At 38.3% G+C, this 20,513-nt stretch overlaps 1 protein-coding gene across 1 annotated transcript; it reads right to left on the bottom strand.

Moving 5' to 3' along the window:
* Window positions 1–17,339: 17,339 nt before the first annotated feature.
* LOC121434686 (zinc finger protein 120-like) lies at window positions 17,340–20,293 on the bottom strand (the record flags this gene model as incomplete). The annotated part of the gene is made up of 4 exons (XM_041633606.1): window positions 20,273–20,293; window positions 19,404–19,527; window positions 19,148–19,208; window positions 17,340–18,120 (listed from the first exon to the last, which is right to left on the bottom strand). Coding segments are annotated over exons 1-4 (987 nt in total), but the record flags the coding sequence as incomplete, so codon positions are not given.
* Window positions 20,294–20,513: the final 220 nt, after the last annotated feature.

Below are 20,513 nucleotides of genomic sequence, written 5' to 3'. Positions count from 1 at the left end.
GGGTGTATTTCTTTCATTGGTTCTGGTTTCAGGACCAGGGTTAGTTTATTTCACTGAATCGGGGCTCAGAGTTAGGGTGTTGTTTCATTCATTGGTTATGATTTCAGTGTCAGGGTGGGTTTGTTTCACTGGCACTGTGTTTAAAGTCAGCATGCCTTCCTTTTATTGACTCTGGATTCAAGGCCAGAGTGGGCTTCTTTCACTGGTTCTGGTGAGCAAGGTTGGATTTTCTGGTTCCAAGGCCAGGGATGGTTTCTTTCACTAATTCTTATTTTGGGGCCATAATAGGTTTTTTTTAAGGGTCATTTCACTCTACATGCACCTTGACACATGTGTGGAGGTCAAAGGACAAGCTTAGATGTGGATCTTTAACTTCCACGTTGTTTGAGATGTGGCCTCTTAGCTATGTTCCTCTGTTACTTATCCCAAATATCCTGGCTGACAAGCTCTCAGGATCCTCCTGTGTCCACTTCTTAACTCCCTGGACAGACAGAAATTGGGGGTATAGACATGAGAAGTACAGTCAGGATTTTTAGTGTGAGTTTTGATAACTCATGGTTATGGACACTATATTTATTTGGCAAATGCTTTGACCCATCGAGCCATGTCCACAGATCTTCTACACTTTTCTTTCTTGGTGAGAGGACTGAAGCTGAGTTCTCCTCCTTACTAGGTAAATACCTTCCTAATGATCTGTATGCCAAGCCCAATTTTCTACTTTTTGTTTGAGAAAGGCCCTAACTGATTCATTCAAGATTGCCTTATATTCACTCTGTAGCCCAGGAAGGTTTTTAAGATAGAATCCTCCTGCCTCCCAAAGCAGCAGATGTTGAAAATTTCTCTTGAGTCCTAAGCTTGAGAATTTGTTCATATTTCGTGGTTGTTTATAGAAAATTGTCCATTTTGTCTGAGATGTCTAATATTTTGGAGTACACCTTAAATACCTCATTTACTTGATAACATTACAGCATGCATTAATCTTATATAATGTGATGTATAAAGTATATACAATATACAAATATGTTGTAAAATGTTAAATTAAGCTAATTATAAAACACATTCCTTCACATATTTGGGGCAATAAATTATCATAGTTACTATTTTTTTTAAATATTTATTTATTTATTATGTATATAATATTCTGTCTGTGTGTCTGCCTGCAGGCCAGAAGAGGGCATCAGATCTCATTTCAGATGGTTGCGAGCCACCATGTGGTTGCTGGGAATTGAACTCAGGACCTTTGGAAGAGCAGGCAATGCTCTTAACCACTGAGCCATCTCTCTAGCCCCCCATAGTTACTATTTTTACATTTTTCTCTTTTTAACTAATTTATTTTATGCATATGGTTATTTTGCTTACAAATACTTACCAAGTGCAAGCCTGGTAACTTTGCTGGTCAGAAGAGAGCAGTGAGTTCCTCAAGACCAGTATTACAAACAGTGGTGAGTCTCTATGTGGGTGCTCGGAATTGAACCTGGGTTACCTGTCAGAACAGCCAGTGCTCTGAACTGTGGAGCCAATCCTCTAACCCTACATTTTTCTTTGAATTATGGCATCTTTCTCTTTCAAAATATATTACTTGTAGCCACCTTCCATCTACCTTCATGATCACCTTTCCCAAGCTTTGGGTAACCATAATGATATCCACAATTTCTAAGGGAACTCTTTAAACACAATATACAAGTGAACTCAGGTGAGATTTGTCTCTTCATGCATGTCAAATTTTACTCCATGATATCATTCAGACTCAAATGCACAGTAGAAAATTGTAAGTTTTCAACTATTATAAGTCTATAGATGTTACAATACTTCTTTATGATCCCTATTATTCTATAAATTTTGGAGTGTTGTCTCCCATATCTTTTCTCATTCTAGTAACATGAGTCTTTTATTCTAAAAATTTACAATATGATTATTCTTTCCAAAAGAATCATATTATGACTTTATTGTTTTTCACCATTACTTTTCTGTATTCTATCAATAGTTTCTGCTCCAATCTTCTTCCTTGCTGCTGGTCCAGGCAGAAATAGAAGTAGTTGACTCTTACTTGCTTTTACCCATCAAGAAATTCAAAATACCGTGTGAATTCAATAGGTTTTAGATCTCCTCCAAGCCCCAATTCTATTTCCTTGCATTGCATGATGTGAGTTCCCAGGTTTATCTTCATGTGTGATGGGAAGAGACTCAGGATCATTCTGCCATCCGTGATCCATAATGTACCCCTCAGTTTTTAAACTGTGACTTATGCTTTAGCCAAAGCTTCCTATGATCTGATGAGTTTGGGGATCTCCAAGTACATAAACCAAAGTTTTAAGGGTCTTCTGCTCATTCTTCCCAGTTCCCACAGCTCCAGAGTTTCAACAGGAAGGCCACAGTTTTTTCCATGAGTGCTGTCCCTGGAAGAGTTATGTTGCTATGGAACTGAGTTCCAGGATCAACTTCTAAGAAGGTCAATTAAACTGTGCTAACTGAACATTGTTTTGGTGATCTTTGTAATTATACAGATGAAGGCATAAGTCACAAACAATCCCACACCAGTTTGGAATTATGATTAATAGAATGGTTATTTATTTAAGGGGGAAAAACTTACACATCACCATCCCAGACAACAGCCCTCTGTGCAATTAGGAAGGGAGCCTAGTCACTGGAAGTGGAGCCAGAAGCCAGAGAGTGACTGGAGGGCAGTTGCTGCTTTTTAAAGAGAGAGAGAGACCACGCCTCAATGGGCTGGTATCTCAGCAGCTATTGGCTGAAGGAGCAGAAGGAGCTCCAGCAACATATAGATGTCCTGCTAAGACTCAAGCTCTCACCTGATTGCCATCATTGTTCCTCCCAACATTATGTGACTTGGATTCTAAGAAATTCCCTGACCTTACCATAAGCAATAGTAAAAAATTTCATGTTGCTCAGTGTAGGTTGTAGAATAGGCTTCAGATCGCTTAGGCAGTAGGCAGAAGCAGTTAGCTTTCCTCTACCTTCAGGTTTCTCAGCAGCGGCACCAGTGGTATTTTGGGAGGATCAGTCTACCATATTAAGGATAGTCACTCCTTTGTAAGATACTTAGTAACCTCTGATTCTTAAACAATAAGTGTGTACTCTATCATGCTGGCAAGTTCAAATATACTTATGTTTCAAAGCGTTGTCCAAGAAAATCCCTATGCCTGACCAAAGATGTCAAACCTTATTCTCAGCAAGGCAGTCACTGCGATTCACAGCAGCAGAAATCAACTGTATTTGTCTTGTCCACCTTGGATTTTCAGCTTTCTGACTTCAGTGACTTTGTTGGATTCATCTTTGATTCCTCCAGAACAAAATACAGCTTGGGACACTAGGTGTGAGGTGTGGTTCTGCCCAATAATATGTCATTTCATTTTTCACTTGTATGATATAATTTACTGACATCTGGAAAAAGTGAATCTCAACAGAGAAAAGGCTCCATCAGATCTGGCCAGTAAGGGTATTTTATGAATTAATAATTTAAGTGGAAGCACCCAGACCACTGAGCATGTTGAAACCCCTGGCTAGGCTAAGCAAGACACAAGGAGCATGCCATTAAGCAACATTCCTCTGCTTTAGTTCCTGCTGTGATTTCCTCAATAATGGGATGTGACAGGAAAATGTAAGACAAACAAGCCCTTTCCTCCTCAAGCTGCTCTGGACATTGTGGTTGAAATAACAACAGTAGAAAACAGGCACAAGTAGAAGTGAAATCACAGTCACATTTCATACTGCTTAGCAACCATAACAGAAATGCAGAACGAAGAAATAGATATAGCTTCAGTGTGTAAATAAGATCACATTTTGTTTGCTAAGTATACTAACATTGACTGCTGAGTTTTGGAGAACAGACAGTACTCACAGGATTTCAACTGAAATATGCTGTGTCTCCCTCCTGGTCATATAAGTAAGGGCTGCATTATAGGGCAACATGAGAAGTTCTTACCTATCCACTTTTAGCTATTTTGCTTTAAATGTTGCCAATTCTCTCTAATTGTCTTTCTTTCTTTCTTTCTTTCTTTCTTTCTTTCTTTCTGTCTTTCTTTGTTCCTTCCTCTCTTTCATTTCTTTCTTTGGTGTGTAGGTGTGAAAAATTTCCAATATATAAAATAGTTGAGCTAAACATACAATAAATAGTTTACATTCAATAGATAAATAATGGATAAAGGTACAATAAACAGCAATAAACAGCTGTGGTGATTGGTTTCCAGTACATGTGACAAGGACACCCATGAGAACAACTTAAGTACAGAAAGAGATGAGGTATTCAGTAGGTCAAGTCAATGATCAAGTCAATATAGAAACACTACTCCAACCATGGAGAGGACAACTGATGATTTATTCTAAAGCAAAATGTAAATGATCAATGGCCCCATTACAGGTTTCACCACATTTCCTCTTCCAGGAAGAAAGCGGTTTCTGAAGTTTTTATAGAAACAGAATAAAGGCACACATTACGACACCATTTAAATACTTTGGTGAAATTTTAGTTATGAGCCAGGTGGGTTAGAGAATAGTTTGGTCCTCTGTTATAGAAAACTGAGTTAGTAGAAATGAGGGTTTGTTAGCTAGAGCATTGGAAAAGGTTTCTATCTGATATTAAAGAGTGTTAAGTCAGGCACAATGGTGGATAAAGAATGACATGGTGGTTTGAGTAAGAATTTTTCATTTGGCTCAAATATTTATATGCTTAGTTATAGCACAGAGCAAGACTGATTGAGAGTCAATAGGATGTATGGTCTTGTTGGAGTATGTGTGGCCTTTTTTAGAGGAAGAATCACTAAGGGTGGACTTTAATGTTGAAGTACCAAGCCAGGGCTAGTGCCTCTACTTTACTGCTGTCTGTAGATCGGGATATAGAAATCTCAACTTTTTCTCCAGGACCATGTTTCCCGGTGTGCTACCATCCTTTCCACTATGACAATAATAGAATAAACGTCTGAAACTGTACACAAGTCACAAATAAATGTTTTCTTTTATAAGAGTTCCTATGGTTCTGTTGTCTCTACACAAAATTTGCACACTAATATAAATGGCTTTCAATGAGGCTAAATATAAATCCAATTTAAACTATAATTATGCTCTTGACCTCTAATATCTAAACCTCACCACAATTACTGAGGTTGTAATCATTTAGTTAGTCTTATAGAAGGTACAGTATAGGTGTGGCTACCTCCTGGGATATCTGCTCACAGTTCCTTAGTTTTGTGCCCTTGGGCAGAAAATCACAGTGGCTGAAACAAGTTGCTTAGGAATTTCTTATGATATGGTCATTAGAAAGCAGATTTAAAAATATAGGAAAGGCCAGAATCTGAAGATGCCACAGCCAGCAGATGGTGACACCATCTGGGAAATGAGGAATTGAGCACATGAACTGTGGGGACATCTCATTTTCTTTTTTTTAAAAATATTTATTTATTATATGTACAATATTCTGTCTGTATGTATGTCTGCAGGCCAGAAGAGGGCACCAGACCTCATTACAGATGGTTGTGAGCCACCTTGTTGTTGCTGGGAAATGAACTCAGGACCTTTGGAAGAGCAGGCAATGCTCTTAACCACTGAGCTATCTCTCCAGCCCAACATCTCATTTTCAAACTGTAACAATGGTGACACACTCCTACACCCCACACATAGACTTTACAATTGATAGCCATTTAATAAGTATATCTTATCACATATCAATCTGTTTATCTAGCAAGTATTCATCTGTTCATTATGTTTTTATAACCTGCTATTTAGGAGAGGTCTGTGTTGCCTGAGGGGTTGGTTCCTAGGCCTGTGATCTGAGCTAAGGGGGAAATGTAGACCCTATGTCCCAATGGTCTCCAAACATACATACCCCATTGACCATCCTCAACTTGAATGACTTTGAAATTATAAAATCCCCCCCCCTCTACTTCCTAAGTATTATGGACATATGCCTGTGCTACTGACTGACTTAGCTGACTTTAGCTTCATTTAGTGAGTCATTAAAATTTTGGAATGGCTAAGAGGATTGGTTATACTTAAGTACATCCAAAATCACTTATCTCTGTGTGCTTGCATTTCATCATCTGTAGAATAAGGACATCATACTGCCCTAGTCCCTTGATGAATTATAGCACACTCAAAGATAAAGAAAAGCAATATTGCTCAGACTTGAAAGTCAAGGGTCTTTATGTCAAGAGGGCAGCATTTGATGGGAGTCTTCTTCTGTTTCTGAGGGTAGGACCCATCCTGTTTCCTGGATACCATAACCAGCAGGTTTAGCAACTTATCTTTATTAAGTCAATTAAAAGAACAAGCTTACACCAATTAAAAGAACAAACTTAGACTGGATGTTGTGGTGCATGTCTTTGATCCTACCACTTGGGCAGCATAGATAGGTGGATCTCTGTAAATCCAAAGCCACTCTGGTCTAGAAAGCTAGTTCCAGAAAATCCAAGGCTAAAATAAAATCACTGTCATGAAAACTTTAATTGGTTGTCTGTAATGAATCCACCTACAATTCAGGTACACTGGGAACAAGGTGGGCAAATCTCTCTGATCTTGTAGAAAATGCAAGTCTATATAGTGAGTTCCAGGCCAGCCACAAATTCATGTTGAGACTATTCTTTAACACAAAAGGAAACAATAGAAATACAAAAGAGTGAATTATTAATAAAAAATTATCAACATGACATTTGTTTCAGTTTGACTTATTTGGAACAGTGATGAAGCTAAGAAAATTAATGCATCCTTGCAGCCCTAAAAGGTGAAGATACCTGGCAAGAGATAAACACAATTAACTTCTATAACTAAACCATATAATGAAAGTCTTCCCATCTCTGAAACCCTCATCCATGTTCCACTTCCGCAAGGTCGTCAGATAAATAGTAAATGGGAGCAAATTTCAGAGAGACATTCTCATCTGGAGAAGTCAGTCTTTTCCCGCAGTGAAACTCCGAGGGAAATTAGAACTTCATGGTGTCTACTATTTCACTATAAATGTCTCCTAGAATATCCTTATTCTTGCCAGGCAGGCTGGTACCAGGGATTGACAAGATGGAGATTGAGGAGTTTTTAATTCCCAGTGGGGCCCTCAGAGTGGGGACTACATGAGGTGCCAAAGAAGTAAAGAATGGAAAAACTAGAGGAGGAAGATCCAGCACAGCTGCGTGGAGGAAGAGAACAGTTCATGCCAGCTTGTCTGCAGGTGCACCCTAAACACTGCTCTCTGGTGAAGGGGAAGCCCAGCCAATCACCTTGTTTGTAGGACGTGTTCCCCTTAGGCTAATATTTACTTATAAATCTTGCAGGTGTGCTCCCCGCTTCCTCTTTGTTTTCCTGTGCTTTGCTGGAACTCTGGCTTTGTAAGCTCCCCCTTTTCCCTTATTAAAGCTGAATATTTTATAGTAAAGCTAGTTTGGTTAATTCTATAGACCACCCGCCAACAGTTTGGAGATGATCATGAGGCTTTTTGGCTCTCTGGTCGCTGCGCAGCCTGCTGGAGTGGGAGACCTCTCTTGGCAGGGCCTTCCCCCTCCTTGCTGGAGGCCTCTCCCCTCCATACAGATTGCTCCCTGTCAGCGCAGCTCCCTCCCCTGCCAGTCTTCTGATCCACTCTGCCCCACTACAGTGGCAGAAGAAGCAGCAAGGCCTGCTCATAGTGCCATAGTTCCCAGGGTCACTGAGCGCCTGCAGCAACTCTTGATCTTTCAGCAAGTCAGCAAATGGAGCTCAGGAAGCAGAACTCGGCCCTGCCTGGCCCTACTGCAGGCCATACTTGCCCGCCTGGCCTGCATGCTCACACCACACCCCGAACCGGCCTGCTAGCCTGCCTCAGCTTTCACAGCGCACACCCGGCTTGCTTCCCCCTCCCGTACAGGCGCCAGCACCCACAGAGCACCCAGTGCGATTCACAGGCACGAGCAAATGGAGCTCAGGCCCCTGAGCCGTGCGTGCTCTTACACAGGCGGCTGCTCTTGAGGCCGCTCGTGACTCTGGTGGCATCAGGGTGCCCCCCCTGCCCCGTATTCCCGGCATTCCCGCCGCCGCTGCCACCGTCACTGCAGCAGACTTGGCCTGGCGCTCCTGCCATAACACCGCGGCTTAGGAGCAGTTACTGCCAGCACCGCAATCCTGGAAGTAAGGCATAAGCGAGCTAGCAAATGGACTGCAGGGCACGTGACTCCACCTGAGTGCTACCCCATGGTCGTGGTCAATCTATCCCCTCAGCCTTGTGAGCTTATATTTTTCAGAATTCCCTTCCAGCTCTGACTTCCTAACCACTTTAAATCAGGTGCACCCCAACACCTAGTGGTAGGCAACGGTCATTGCAGGTAAACTTTCTTTTAAGCAATCAATCAATAAACAAATAAGGATAAATAGAAATAAATACAGATTTGACTGAAAATATCTGACAATATCACTGTTGAAGGCTTCTACAGCCTATTTAATTACATCATGGCTGAGATATTGCAGGATATATATATACATATATAGATAGATAGATATAGATAGATATAGATATATAGATATAGATATATAGATAGATAGATAGATAGATAGATAGATAGATAGATAGATAGATAGATATATGGTTTCCCTTATTGGATATCTATAGGGCTTGCCATCTTTATCCTTTTTTCTTTTTTTCTTTATAATATGGTTAGACATTAAAAAAATGATAAAGTCCTTACAGGATGAATCCAGGATTCTTAGGGCAGAGGTTGAATGCTTAAAAACAATTCAGACTGACAACGACCTCCTCAAGAAAGAGTTTAATTTCTCAAGGAAGAGAATAGATCTTTGTCCAATATGACTCTGTCAACTGAGCAAAATTTAGAAAAGGTACAGTCTGATATTAAGGAGAGATTCACTACTGTGGAGAAGGGAACAGCTGATTTGGATCATAAACTTCAGTCCCTGTCTGTAGGAACTGAAGCATTATCAGAGAGAATTAAAACTGCTGAATGTGACAATCGGATTTTGTCTAAAGGATATGACAGATTGGCTGACAGATTGTCAATACAAGAAGGCACAATCCATGCCATGAAAATTATATCCAAGGATGAGATATTGTCTCTAATGGACAAACTTCATACCTTAGAATCCTCAATGAAGGCTTTGGAGCATAATTCTGGATGGGAGATTCAGGCCTTGCAGAAGGCAATGGTAAACAGATTTGAAAAGATTGAGGAAATTCTAAATTCTGATGAACAGGAGCAAACGGTAGAAAGGCAAATTTTAACTCCATCAGGGAGTAAAACTCTCCAGGATAATTTCCATAAAGCTCTACCTGCCTTTCCAGTAATAACAGCAGAGAAGGTGACTGGTTCCAGAAACCCTAGGGTCATCAAGAAACATACATGGGAGCCCATACGTATGAATGATCTGAAAGAAATAAAACAAGCTGTTATAAATTTTGGGCTACATTCCTCCTTTGTTAAATAAATTCTAAAAACCTGGTCTATCAGTAACAAGGCCATGCCCCACGATTGGATACAATTGATATAAGCAGTTCTAGAGATCAGACCAAAATTGCATTGGGAGTGCTTGTTCAGGCAAGAGGCTAGACTTTTAGAACAGCAGGAAAGAGCCAAGGGAATTGAGATTTCCTTAGATCAAATTCTAGGTGAAGGACATTTTCCCGATCCTCTGGAACAAGCTAATTATGATGAACACACCTTATCCATATGTACTACAGCAGCCTTAAAGGCTTGGGACAGGGTTCAAGACCCAGGACAGAGAATGGAATCATATATCAGAGTTAAACAGGGTCAGAGAGAACCCTTTAGTGATTTTTTACAAAGACTAACTAAAGCTGTACAAATAGGGATATCTGACTCAGAAGCAAAGCATATAATAATTGAGTCTTTGGCTTATGAGAATGCCAATTTGGAGTGCAAAAGGATCCTGGGGCCTTTAAAGATCAGATCACTGCCCTTGAACGAATGGGTCTTGCATACAATGAATGTTGATAAATTTGACTATGGCACTGAAGCATGGGTAGAAGAAGCAATTTCCAATGGTAAAAGAAGGCATCAAGATACCAAATGTTTTAATTGTGGCAAAATGGGACATATGAAAAGGAATTGCAAAAAAGTATTTCCATAAATAATAATAATGTCTCTTCTAGGAATAACAGAAATAGAAGGACTCAGCCTTCAGGTTTATGTAGGAGATATGGGAAAGGCAGACATTGGACAAATGAGTGTAGGTCAACAATAGATAGACAAGGCAACCTGTTACAATCAGGAAACACAATAGGGGGCCTCTCGTAGGCCTCCATGGAAAATGTGGTTCAGTCATTTCGGGTTACTGCAGAGAATGTGCCTCGTCAGGAAAATTAGAAAACCTCTTGCCTGCTGTTAAAAGCAATAATGGCCTGAAGGATGAGTTACATGTATTTTGGCAGACTTGTATAAGTGAACAAAGACCAAAGCTAAGAGTATGTGTAAATGGCATTTTTATTACTGGCCTACTGGACTCCAGAATCTTGGCATCCGTATTGGCCTCTTCAGGAGGTAGATGTTCAGTTCCTGGGAATTGAAACCCTATCTTGAGTAAGGCAAAGCATGAGATGGGTTGAATGCATAGGGCTAGAAGGACAAATAGGAATACTAAAGCCATATGTAGCCAATATTGCAGTGAATTTATGGGGCTGTGACCTATTACAGCAATGGAATACCCAAATTAACATTCCTGCTGCTTCTAGAGCCTCTATTTCTGAGGAAAATATTAAGAGATATTACAGACAGTGGAAACTGGCCATTCAGACTGAACAAGAACACAAAGCAATTGATGCCCCTTCAGAGATACTAATAGCCCTGCCCCTAAAATGGTTGACTGAGAAACCAATGTGGACCAAGCAATGGCCTTTAGCTGGGGAAAAGTTGCAGGCTTTAGAACAGCTGGTACAAGAGCAATTAGACGCTCGACATATAGAAGAATCTACTAGCCCTTGGAATTCTCCTGTCTTTGTTGTTAAGAAAAATTCTGATAAATTGAGAATGGTGACAGATCTCAGAGCTATCAACAAGGTTATTCAACCTATGGGCCCTCTGAAATCTGGAATTCCTCTGCCCTCTTTATTACCAAAAGGATGGCCTCTCATAGTTATTGATTTCAAGGATTGTTTCTTCACTATACCTGTACAAGAAAAATATAGAGAAAAGTTTGCCTTCACAGTGCCTACTTATAATAACTCTCAACCTATGAGGAGATCCCAATGGACCATCCTCCCACAGGACATGTTGAACAACCCCACCCTGTGCCAATATTTTGTAAATCAACCATTGGAAATAATACACAAGCAATTTCCCAAGTCAATAGTTTATCATTCCATGGATGATATTCTGTTATCTGATTCAAACATGAATCCTTGGAAAGACTGAAGAAATGAAGATAGTTTTACCTAAATGGGGATTGCAGATTGCTCCTGAAAAAAATTCAGAGAGGAGATTCTGTTAATTATCTAGGTTTTAAAATAGGTTTGCAAAAAACTAAGATACAAAAGGCACAAATTAAGAGAGATCAGCTACGGACTCTTAATGACTTTCAAAGACTGTTAGGAGACATTTACAGCCTATGATCAGCTGTTGGGATAACACCTGGTCTACAAATTCATTTAACCAAAACCTTGGATGGTGATAACGACTTGAACAGTCCCAGAGAATTAACAGCTGAAGCAGAAAAAGAACTAACAATGATTGAGGAAAAATTACAAAAAGCACATGTGGACAGGGTGAATCCAGAGCTCAGTTGTATTCTCGTCATATTACCTTCCAAAATTTCTCCTACAGGTATTTTAATGCAGAGAGATGATATTATCTTTGAATGGATATTTTTACCATATAAACCAAGTAAGAAATAAAAAACTTATGTGGAAAAAACTAAGAATTAATTATAAAAGGCAAATGGGACTTCATCAACTAGCTGGCATAGACCCATCAGAAATTATAGTGCCTTTCACTGCTGATGAACTAAAGAAGTTATGGGAAGATAATGAACCATGGCAAAGAGCTTGGGCTAATTTTTTTGGGGGGAGACATTAATAACAACTATCCAAAAAGCAAGAGGCCTAACTTAATAAGGAGAACTTCTTTGATTCTTCCTCGAATCATCCGTGATGCTCCAATAAGTGGAGCCCATACATTTTATACTGATGCTAATAAATCAGGGAAGGCAGGTTACAAATCAGAAGATTTGAGCAAGGTGGAACAAAGTTCTTATAATTCTGTACAGAAAGCAGAATTATATGCCATTCTTATGGTGCTAAGGGATTTTAAAGAACCTATTAATATAGTTACTGACTCACACTATGCAGAAAGAGTTATCTTACATATTGAAACTGCTGAATTTATACCTGATGATACAGAACTAACCTCATTGTTTTTCCAGGTACAACATATGATAAGGAACAGGCTTTACCCTATGTATATAACACACATCCAATCTCATATGGCTCTTCCAGGTCCTCTAGCACATGGTAAAATGCTGAAAGTGATCAATTATTGATTGGTAGTATACTGCAGGCCTCCGAATTTCATAAAAAACACCATGTCAATAGCAAAGGTTTGAAGAAAGAGTTTCCTATTACATGGCAAAAAGCTAAGGAGATTGTTAAGAAATGCCCTACTTGCTCTTTCTATAACCAAACACCACTGTCTACAGGGGCTAATCCAAAGGGCACCCAAAGGAATGAAATCTGGCAGATGGATGTGTTCCACTTTGCAGAATTTGGCAAATTAAAATAAGTACACCACACCATTGACACTTATTCAGGTTTTCAATGAGCAACTGCTTTAAGCTCAGAAAAAGCTGATTCAGTGATCACTCATTTATTAGAAGTTATGGCCATAATGGGTATACCTACACAAATAAAGACAGGTAATGGTCCAGGTTATGACTCTAGGAAAATGAAACATTTTTTTGCTTATTACAATATTAAGCATGTTACAGGTATACCATATAATCCTACTGGTCAAGCAATCATAGAAAGATCAAATCAAACTATAAAGGATATGTTAAACAAACAGAAAGGGGTGGAAAATACCCCCAGAAATAGGTTACATAATGCTTTATTAACTTTGAATTTTCTCAGTGCTAATGAGAAGGGGACAATGGCTGCAGAAAAACATTGGATAATGGAATAGTCTGCTAAATTAAATCAACCAGTTTATTTCAAGGATGTGCTGACCTCACAATAGAGCCAGGAGATGTGCTGTGTTGGGGAAGAGGTGTTGCTCTTGTCTCCACAGAGGAGGAAAAATTGTGGATACCATCAAAATTAATAAAGGTTCGGTTTGAAGAGGAGAAGCCCCTTGGAAAAGAAAAATCACAATTCATTCACAAGGATGACGGGCATTCTGATGGTAAGGATTACAGATAGGTTGGGGGCAGGGTTCTTTTCTCATCTCCACAGGAAAATACTCATCTTCAAAGAATTTAAGAGACCCTGAATATTTAATTACTGATGGATGGAAAATAGTTACGACCCACTAAGTATCAATAATAAAATTATATACATACTGTATGTATTGATTTTTTATATATATTTATATGTTTTATTGAACACTTCTTTATAAATGTGTAGAGCTGGTTTTGGAGTTGGACTATGGCTCAGGCCCTCTTCAATTCCAAGCCTGTTGATAAGAGATATTTCAGAGTTTCTGTCTCAGATCAGGAGCCATGAAATGGGACAGAATAAGAATAAATTAATATGGTGGCGCACGCCTTTAATCCCAGCACTCGGGAGGCAGAGGCAGGTGGATCTCTGTGAGTTTGAGACCAGCCTGGTCTACAGAGCGAATTCCAGGACAGGCTCCAAAGCCACAGAGAAACCCTGTCTCAAAAAAAAAAAAGAATAAATTAATACTTGATAAACTTTCTTTGCCTTTCCTCACATCTGTGTCTTTCTTTATATGTCAGTATATGTCCTTGTTGTTAATGTTTAAATTTCCCATAACAAGCAACACATTTTCCTACAGTAATCTTTGATGTTTCCAGGATGAAGATGGGGCCCCACAACATCAACTCAATCTGGTTTTTATGACGTCATGAATTTTTTTTTTTAAGCGCTAATATTAGACCTGTTTTTTGGTACCAACTGCAGGAGACAATTTCAAATGATGCACATTTTTGACAACACTCTGGCCGGACCTTCTCAAAATGCTCAGAGACTAGTTATAATTTTCTTAGGTCAAAGGTTAATTTGGGAATTTTACCATCATTTGCTTTCACAGGGGCCCCTAAGAAGAACGTCGCCCCCATGTCAGATAGAAGCAATCTAAGAGGACGACGTCCCCTCTCCCAAAAGAGTTTGCCCACAGGGTTAGGGACATCTTTTAGTGGTTGGTTTAGGGTTGAGGGGATGGGGAGATACTGTATGGAATTAGGGGTATATTCAAAAAAAGGGGGGGATTAACTGGTTTGATGGGATGATTGGTATTTGTGACTTACTGTTTTTAGAAAATTATATTGGTACTGTTTCTTGTATATTGATATATTGAATATTGAATGTGAGTGTTCCTACCTCTATTTTTGTATAAGAGTATGCTTATATTGTATGGATACATCTATCATATCACAATGTACATTTCTACCTCTGATACTATTTATGTAATAACATTGTTTACATTTGATATGTAATGACATTGTTTACAGGTGAATATCACTGTCTTCATATTGCACAGTTGTTTATTCTCTTAGTTTTCAAATTAGATAGGTATTGAGAATTATGTTTGTCATATTTATTTTTAGGTTAATCAGGTCTTTTAGATATATAGAGATTATATTTAGTATAGATAGTAAAATCTTCAGCCTCTTTGAAGAGCTGTATAAAATGGCCTTTAATCTAACCTAGAATTCTGTGCCAATGAGACACGATTACTCCTGACAACACCACTCTACTCCAGAGAGAACATTGAGCACAAAAGACACACCACTGGGAGCATATCTTCTTGGCAGAACTGGCCTTTGGGTTAAGAAAAGCCCATACCTCAACTACTGACTAAGATATTAAACAGGATTGTCTTATCTTGCCAAGACAGGGTAGCATAATTCTAAGAAAGTTCCTTGCATTTGATAATGGTATGTCAGTTATGTTAGGCCTTAGCCAAAGTTGGTTGACTCAACATTGCAAACGAGACTTTGGATGATTGTCCAGGTAGTCAGTTGTCTCTGTCATTTGTTGCACATTTTGGATATCTCTCATTTGTTAAGTAATATTTATTCCCTTCTCAGATCTTTGATGGAGTTGAAGATTATTTAATTGTAGTTACTCTCTACATTATTTAGACTCCTTAAGATAGAATGTCTAGCAAAACTTTTGTTCTCAATATTGTTTGTTATATTTATCATTTGTTATTACTGTTTATAGTTATATTTGGTTTAGTTCTGTCTTATTTAGACAAAATGGGGAGATGTAGGGTTAGTCCAGTCCCTCTAGGGGGCGGGTTTGCCTCGGGCGAATGCATACGAATAAATTGGGCACGCAGGAGGGAGCTTGGCCCTTTTTCTTTCCTGCCTTCTGTGCAACACAGGAACCTCGGTTCTGTAAGTTTATTGAATCATTAAAGTGGTATATATTCTTTAATATCTGCCTGCATTTATTTGCGCTGATACTGAAAGCTTCTTAAAGAGAAGCAAGACACTGATAACCTTCCTTTGTTGTTCTCTGGCCCAGAGCCTGCCAGCAGCTCCTACAGAGGGCAGGGGTGCACGTGCATGCTCACATGGGCAGAGATCCTACAGAGAGACATGCTCATGCAAATGGGGCAGTAGCAAAGAATTGTCTGCTTGCAGTTAAAGAGCTGCAAAAATGTGAAACAAAAAATCTTTGATTGTGTCCAAAAAAGTTAAAAGTGATCCATCACATCTGGTTTGAGCTTAATTCTCATAAGGGTTTCCAAACAGAAGTAACAATTGTATGTCAGCACAACTCGAGAAGTTTTTGAAGCATTCCAGTGAAAGAATGTCTTCACACAAATGCCCATGTGAGCATGCGCATGCTCCACTGCCCTCTTATTTGAAAGGGAAGAAATCAGGAGTATAAATACCCCTGCCAGTGTTGAGTAGGACAGGTGCATATTGAATTGGCATATGGCTCATCTACGGCTTCTTAGGATCAGGGGGCATCAAAGGAGATTTTGAATGAGGGAATTTGTTAGATTTTAATCCCTGATCGTGAGCAAGATCAGAGATGGGCTGGATTTCATACTGAAGGATTCGTTACTTTAGTGCTCACTTGGATAAGGGTGGAATGTGGGGCTTTAATATTTGGTTGTATTTTGAGAGTGTATTTCTTTCACTGGCACTTTTTAATGTTTGGCTGTTTTCAGGGAGATCTTGTTTCTTTAACTAGTTCTAGATTCAGAGAAAAAGTGCTTTCCTTTGGCTCTGCTTTCAGGTCCAAGGTGTGTTTCTTTGACTTGCCCTTTCTCCTACTCCTAAGGCTCCAAAAAAGTTTTACCCATTAGTTTGCTGGTTCAAACAAAATAAAAAGAGATATCATAGTGCTTGAACAGATTTTTACACTATCCCTTTTTTCTACACAATAACTGATGTTGGTTAACTGTGTGTGTGTGTTGGCTTAAGATATTTAAAAAATAAGTTAGAATAAGACCTCAATTTCTTCCATAGGTACAAAGGATTAGGGTAATATGCATAAGCTTGTTCAGATTGATTACACACAAAAGTATGAAGTACAAAACATTAAAACACTAAATTCACTTATAGAGTTTTACTATAGTATGATTTTTCTCATGGTTTCAAGAATATACATATTAAATTTATAGAGCTTTTCTAAAGAATGGTTTATTTTATGTATTTGCAGATGATTGTGACAAAGGATTTAACACAGATTCCATTGACAGTTATCTCTCCAGACTGTGTTCTTTTATGCATTAGAAGATGAATAAGATGTGAAAAGTCTTCCTTACATTGATATACATTCATAAAGTTTCCGTACACTATGTGATCTCTTATCCTTGAAGAGTACAGTGGTCTTCAAAGACCTAACCACAGGGATTACATTCATAGGGGATCTCTCTACTCTATGATCCTTTGTACGATTGAAGATGACTATGTTTTGCAAAGGCCTTACCAAAATGATTACGATCATAGGGTTTCTCACTAGAATGTTTTTTATGCACTTTAAGAAGACTGTGACTTTTAATGGCCTTACCACATTGATTACATTCATAGTGTTTATATCAGGTATGTGTTCTATGTAACTGAAGACTACTGTGACATGCAAAGTCCTTTTAACACTAAAACCATTCATAGGGTTTCTTTCTCTCCAGTTTTCTTTTATGGAACAGAAGATGACTGTGACATGCAAATGCCATACCACACTGATTACATTCATAGGGTTTCTCTCCAGTATGTATTCTTTTATGCTTTTGAAGAGTACTGTGAGCTGCAAAGGTCTTAACACACTGATTACATTCATAGGGTTTCTCTCCAGTATGTATTCTTTTATGTACTTGGAGATTTCTGTGCCATGCAAAGACCTTACCACACTGATTACATTCATAGGGTTTCTCTCCAGTATGTGTTCTTTTATGCAATTGAAGATGACTGTTTTGTGCAAAGGACTTACCACACTGATTACATTCATAGGGTTTCTCTCGAGTATGTGTTCTTTTATGCTTTTGAAGAGTACTGTGAGCTGCAAAGGTCTTACCACACTGATTACATTCATAGGGTTTCTCTCCAGTATGTGTTCTTTTATGATTTTGAAGAGTACTGTTTTCAGCAAAGGCCTTACCACACTGATTACATTCATAGGGTTTCTCTCCAGTATGTATTCTTTTATGCACTTGGAGATTTCTGTGCCATGCAAAGGCCTTACCACACTGATTACATTCATTGGGTTTCCCTCCAGTATGTGTTCTTTTATGAGCTTGTAGATGACTGTTTTGTGCAAAGGCCTTACCACACTGATTACATTCATAAGGTTTCTCTCCAGTATGTGTTCTTTTATGCCTTTGAAGATGACTGTGACGTGCAAAGGCCTTATCACACTGATTACATTCATAGGGTTTCTCTCCAGTATATATTCTTTTAGGCTTTTTAAGTTCAGTTTGACATGCATAGGCCTTACCACACAGATCGCATTCATAAGGTTTCTCTCCAGTATGTGTTCTTTTATGACTTTGATGAGTTTCATAAAAAACAAAGTCTTTATCACCTTGACTATATTCATAGGGTATATTTCCAGTGTGTTTTCTTTTAAGCACGTGAATATAACTGTGATAAGCAAAGGCTTTACCACACTGCTTAATTTTAGACCATTTTTCTGCAGTATGTGTTTTTTCATTCTTTAGAAAGTGGGTGTCATCAGAAAAGGCTTTAACACATTGAGTATACACTGAAAGTTTCTTCTCACCATTTTGGTTTCTTTCAATCCTGCAAGGATAATTGGCACATTTAAAAGCTTTATCACATTCAATAAACTGTTGAACCTTATATCTGTATGAATTTAATTTGGTACTTGTTCCAATTCTAAATAGCAATTAGTTATTAAGGTTTCATAACTCTGTTTAAAATCATGTTTGCTTTTTAATTGGGGTCAGTTTGCATCTAGGAAAATAAGTATGAAGATAAATTCCTTTGTTTCATGGTTTACCTTTTCACATTTACAAAAATACTTTTATATATTATTCACACTTTTGAAGACAATTGAATACACTGAGAGCTTTACCAACTTTACTGCATTCATGAATTTTACTATACTGTGTATCTTATTTCCTTTGCTAACTGAACTAGGACATTAAGAAGTATTGGCACATACTTACATTTCATGGGACATTTTTGTAATGTTTTTATAGTAATAATGATTGTAGAAAACCATCAGTATTGTATACTTGAATCAAATTTAACAAGTATACTCTATGTGGAAACTATTGCCTATCTTCTTTTTGTTCTTAGGAGAGGTATGTTAAATCTTTCCATGTCTCTATGCTCATAAGCTTATACCAAGTGTAGTGTCTTGATACACATAGGAATGGAAGAATAATTCATATACATGAAACTGAGGTATATGGATTTGTGAGGATTTCATAACCATCTACGCACTTAAAGCTGTGCTTATTTGCATTGCTGCTTTTATTTAAAAGTTCTAGGAGAAAGTGCAGTCTCATCAGAGGCACATTGTTATCAACTTGCACATGAAAATTACCTTGCATGTCTTCTAGAACATTGCCAATGTTCTTCAGTGTTATGGTATTCCCAAATATATCCTAAAATACAGGACAAGAATATATATTATATCATTTAACAATGTGCAATATTTAGCTTATTATCTTAAGTGCACCTAAGAGCTATGACTGCTTTATTCACCTCATTCTTCTTTCTAAATCAAATTGCAGTACAACATCCTTAACCATGGAAAAGTTGTTTCCATATTTTGAAACACAAAGGAAATTCATTTTTACCTATAGAAATGATGTTCTTGTAGGTTTCCAGCATTACATCCTTATAGAGATTCTTCTGGGAAGGATTCAGCAAATCCCACTCTTCCCGGGTGAAGTTGATGTGCACATCATCATAGGTCACCGCCTTTGAAAATACACCACACGTGTAAAATGGAAAGCACCACAGTGACAAAGATGGAAATTCATACTTCTTTCAGGGTATAGACAGATGATTCTGGTGTTCCTTACTCGTATGCCATGACATAGACAGTCACTATAGAGGGAAATTGAAAAGCAGAGTCAACTCTGTCATAAGAGCAAGGTCTATTGAGAGGAAGAGACAACAGAAAAGATCAGCACTATATAGTATGCATGAGAAAATTGTATGAAGAGTTACAGACCACACAAAAAATGTAATATGGACACCCTTGGTGTATTGTTGTATTGTGCCTTTAAACACAACACTCAGAAAACAGAGGTGGGTATATTTGTCTCTGAGTTGAATACCAGTCAAGTCTATGCAATCAATCAGGTCCAGGACAGGTGGAAGTACACATTAAGACACTGTCTCCATTGTAAAATTCAGTGAAACAAACAAATGGGATAGAAAAAACAAAAAGGCTTTTATTGAAGTTCTTCTAAATAATTTTCCATTCACTCCAGTTCTGTATTCATTTTTCAGATATCTGAAGTGTCATAATTTAAACTGTAAGTCTAATAACATTTTGTAGTAAGGAACTTCATGTGTAAAGCAGTTAAAATGTACAGATGAAAACACTAGAAATATACATGTTGGTCATGAATAATCAACAAAGAGATGGAGAGAAGGTAGAATAATTCAGAGTTCTTGCTGGTCTTGAATGGAGCTGGACACATTTTTTAGTACTTACATGGGGATCACAACTTTCCATTGTTCTATGATGAGGAATTCTGAGATCTTTAGATCACCTTGATGACCAGGTACCCAGGTAATGAATATCCATGCAGACATATTTTAAAATTCAAGATATATGTGAAGCTCAACACAGCAGCATATACTTGATATATAAAAAAATCTATATTACAGGGCTATCACCCAATAATACAAAAATGAATAGAGCCAGAAATGATGTCCTCCTAAACTTTCAGGAA

This window comes from Microtus oregoni, unplaced genomic scaffold, assembly GCF_018167655.1.
Source record: "Microtus oregoni isolate MIOR12 unplaced genomic scaffold, Mior012 000044F_ref0000062, whole genome shotgun sequence".
Lineage (NCBI taxonomy): Eukaryota > Metazoa > Chordata > Mammalia > Rodentia > Cricetidae > Microtus > Microtus oregoni.
This window is presented reverse-complemented; position numbering and strand designations above follow the sequence as displayed.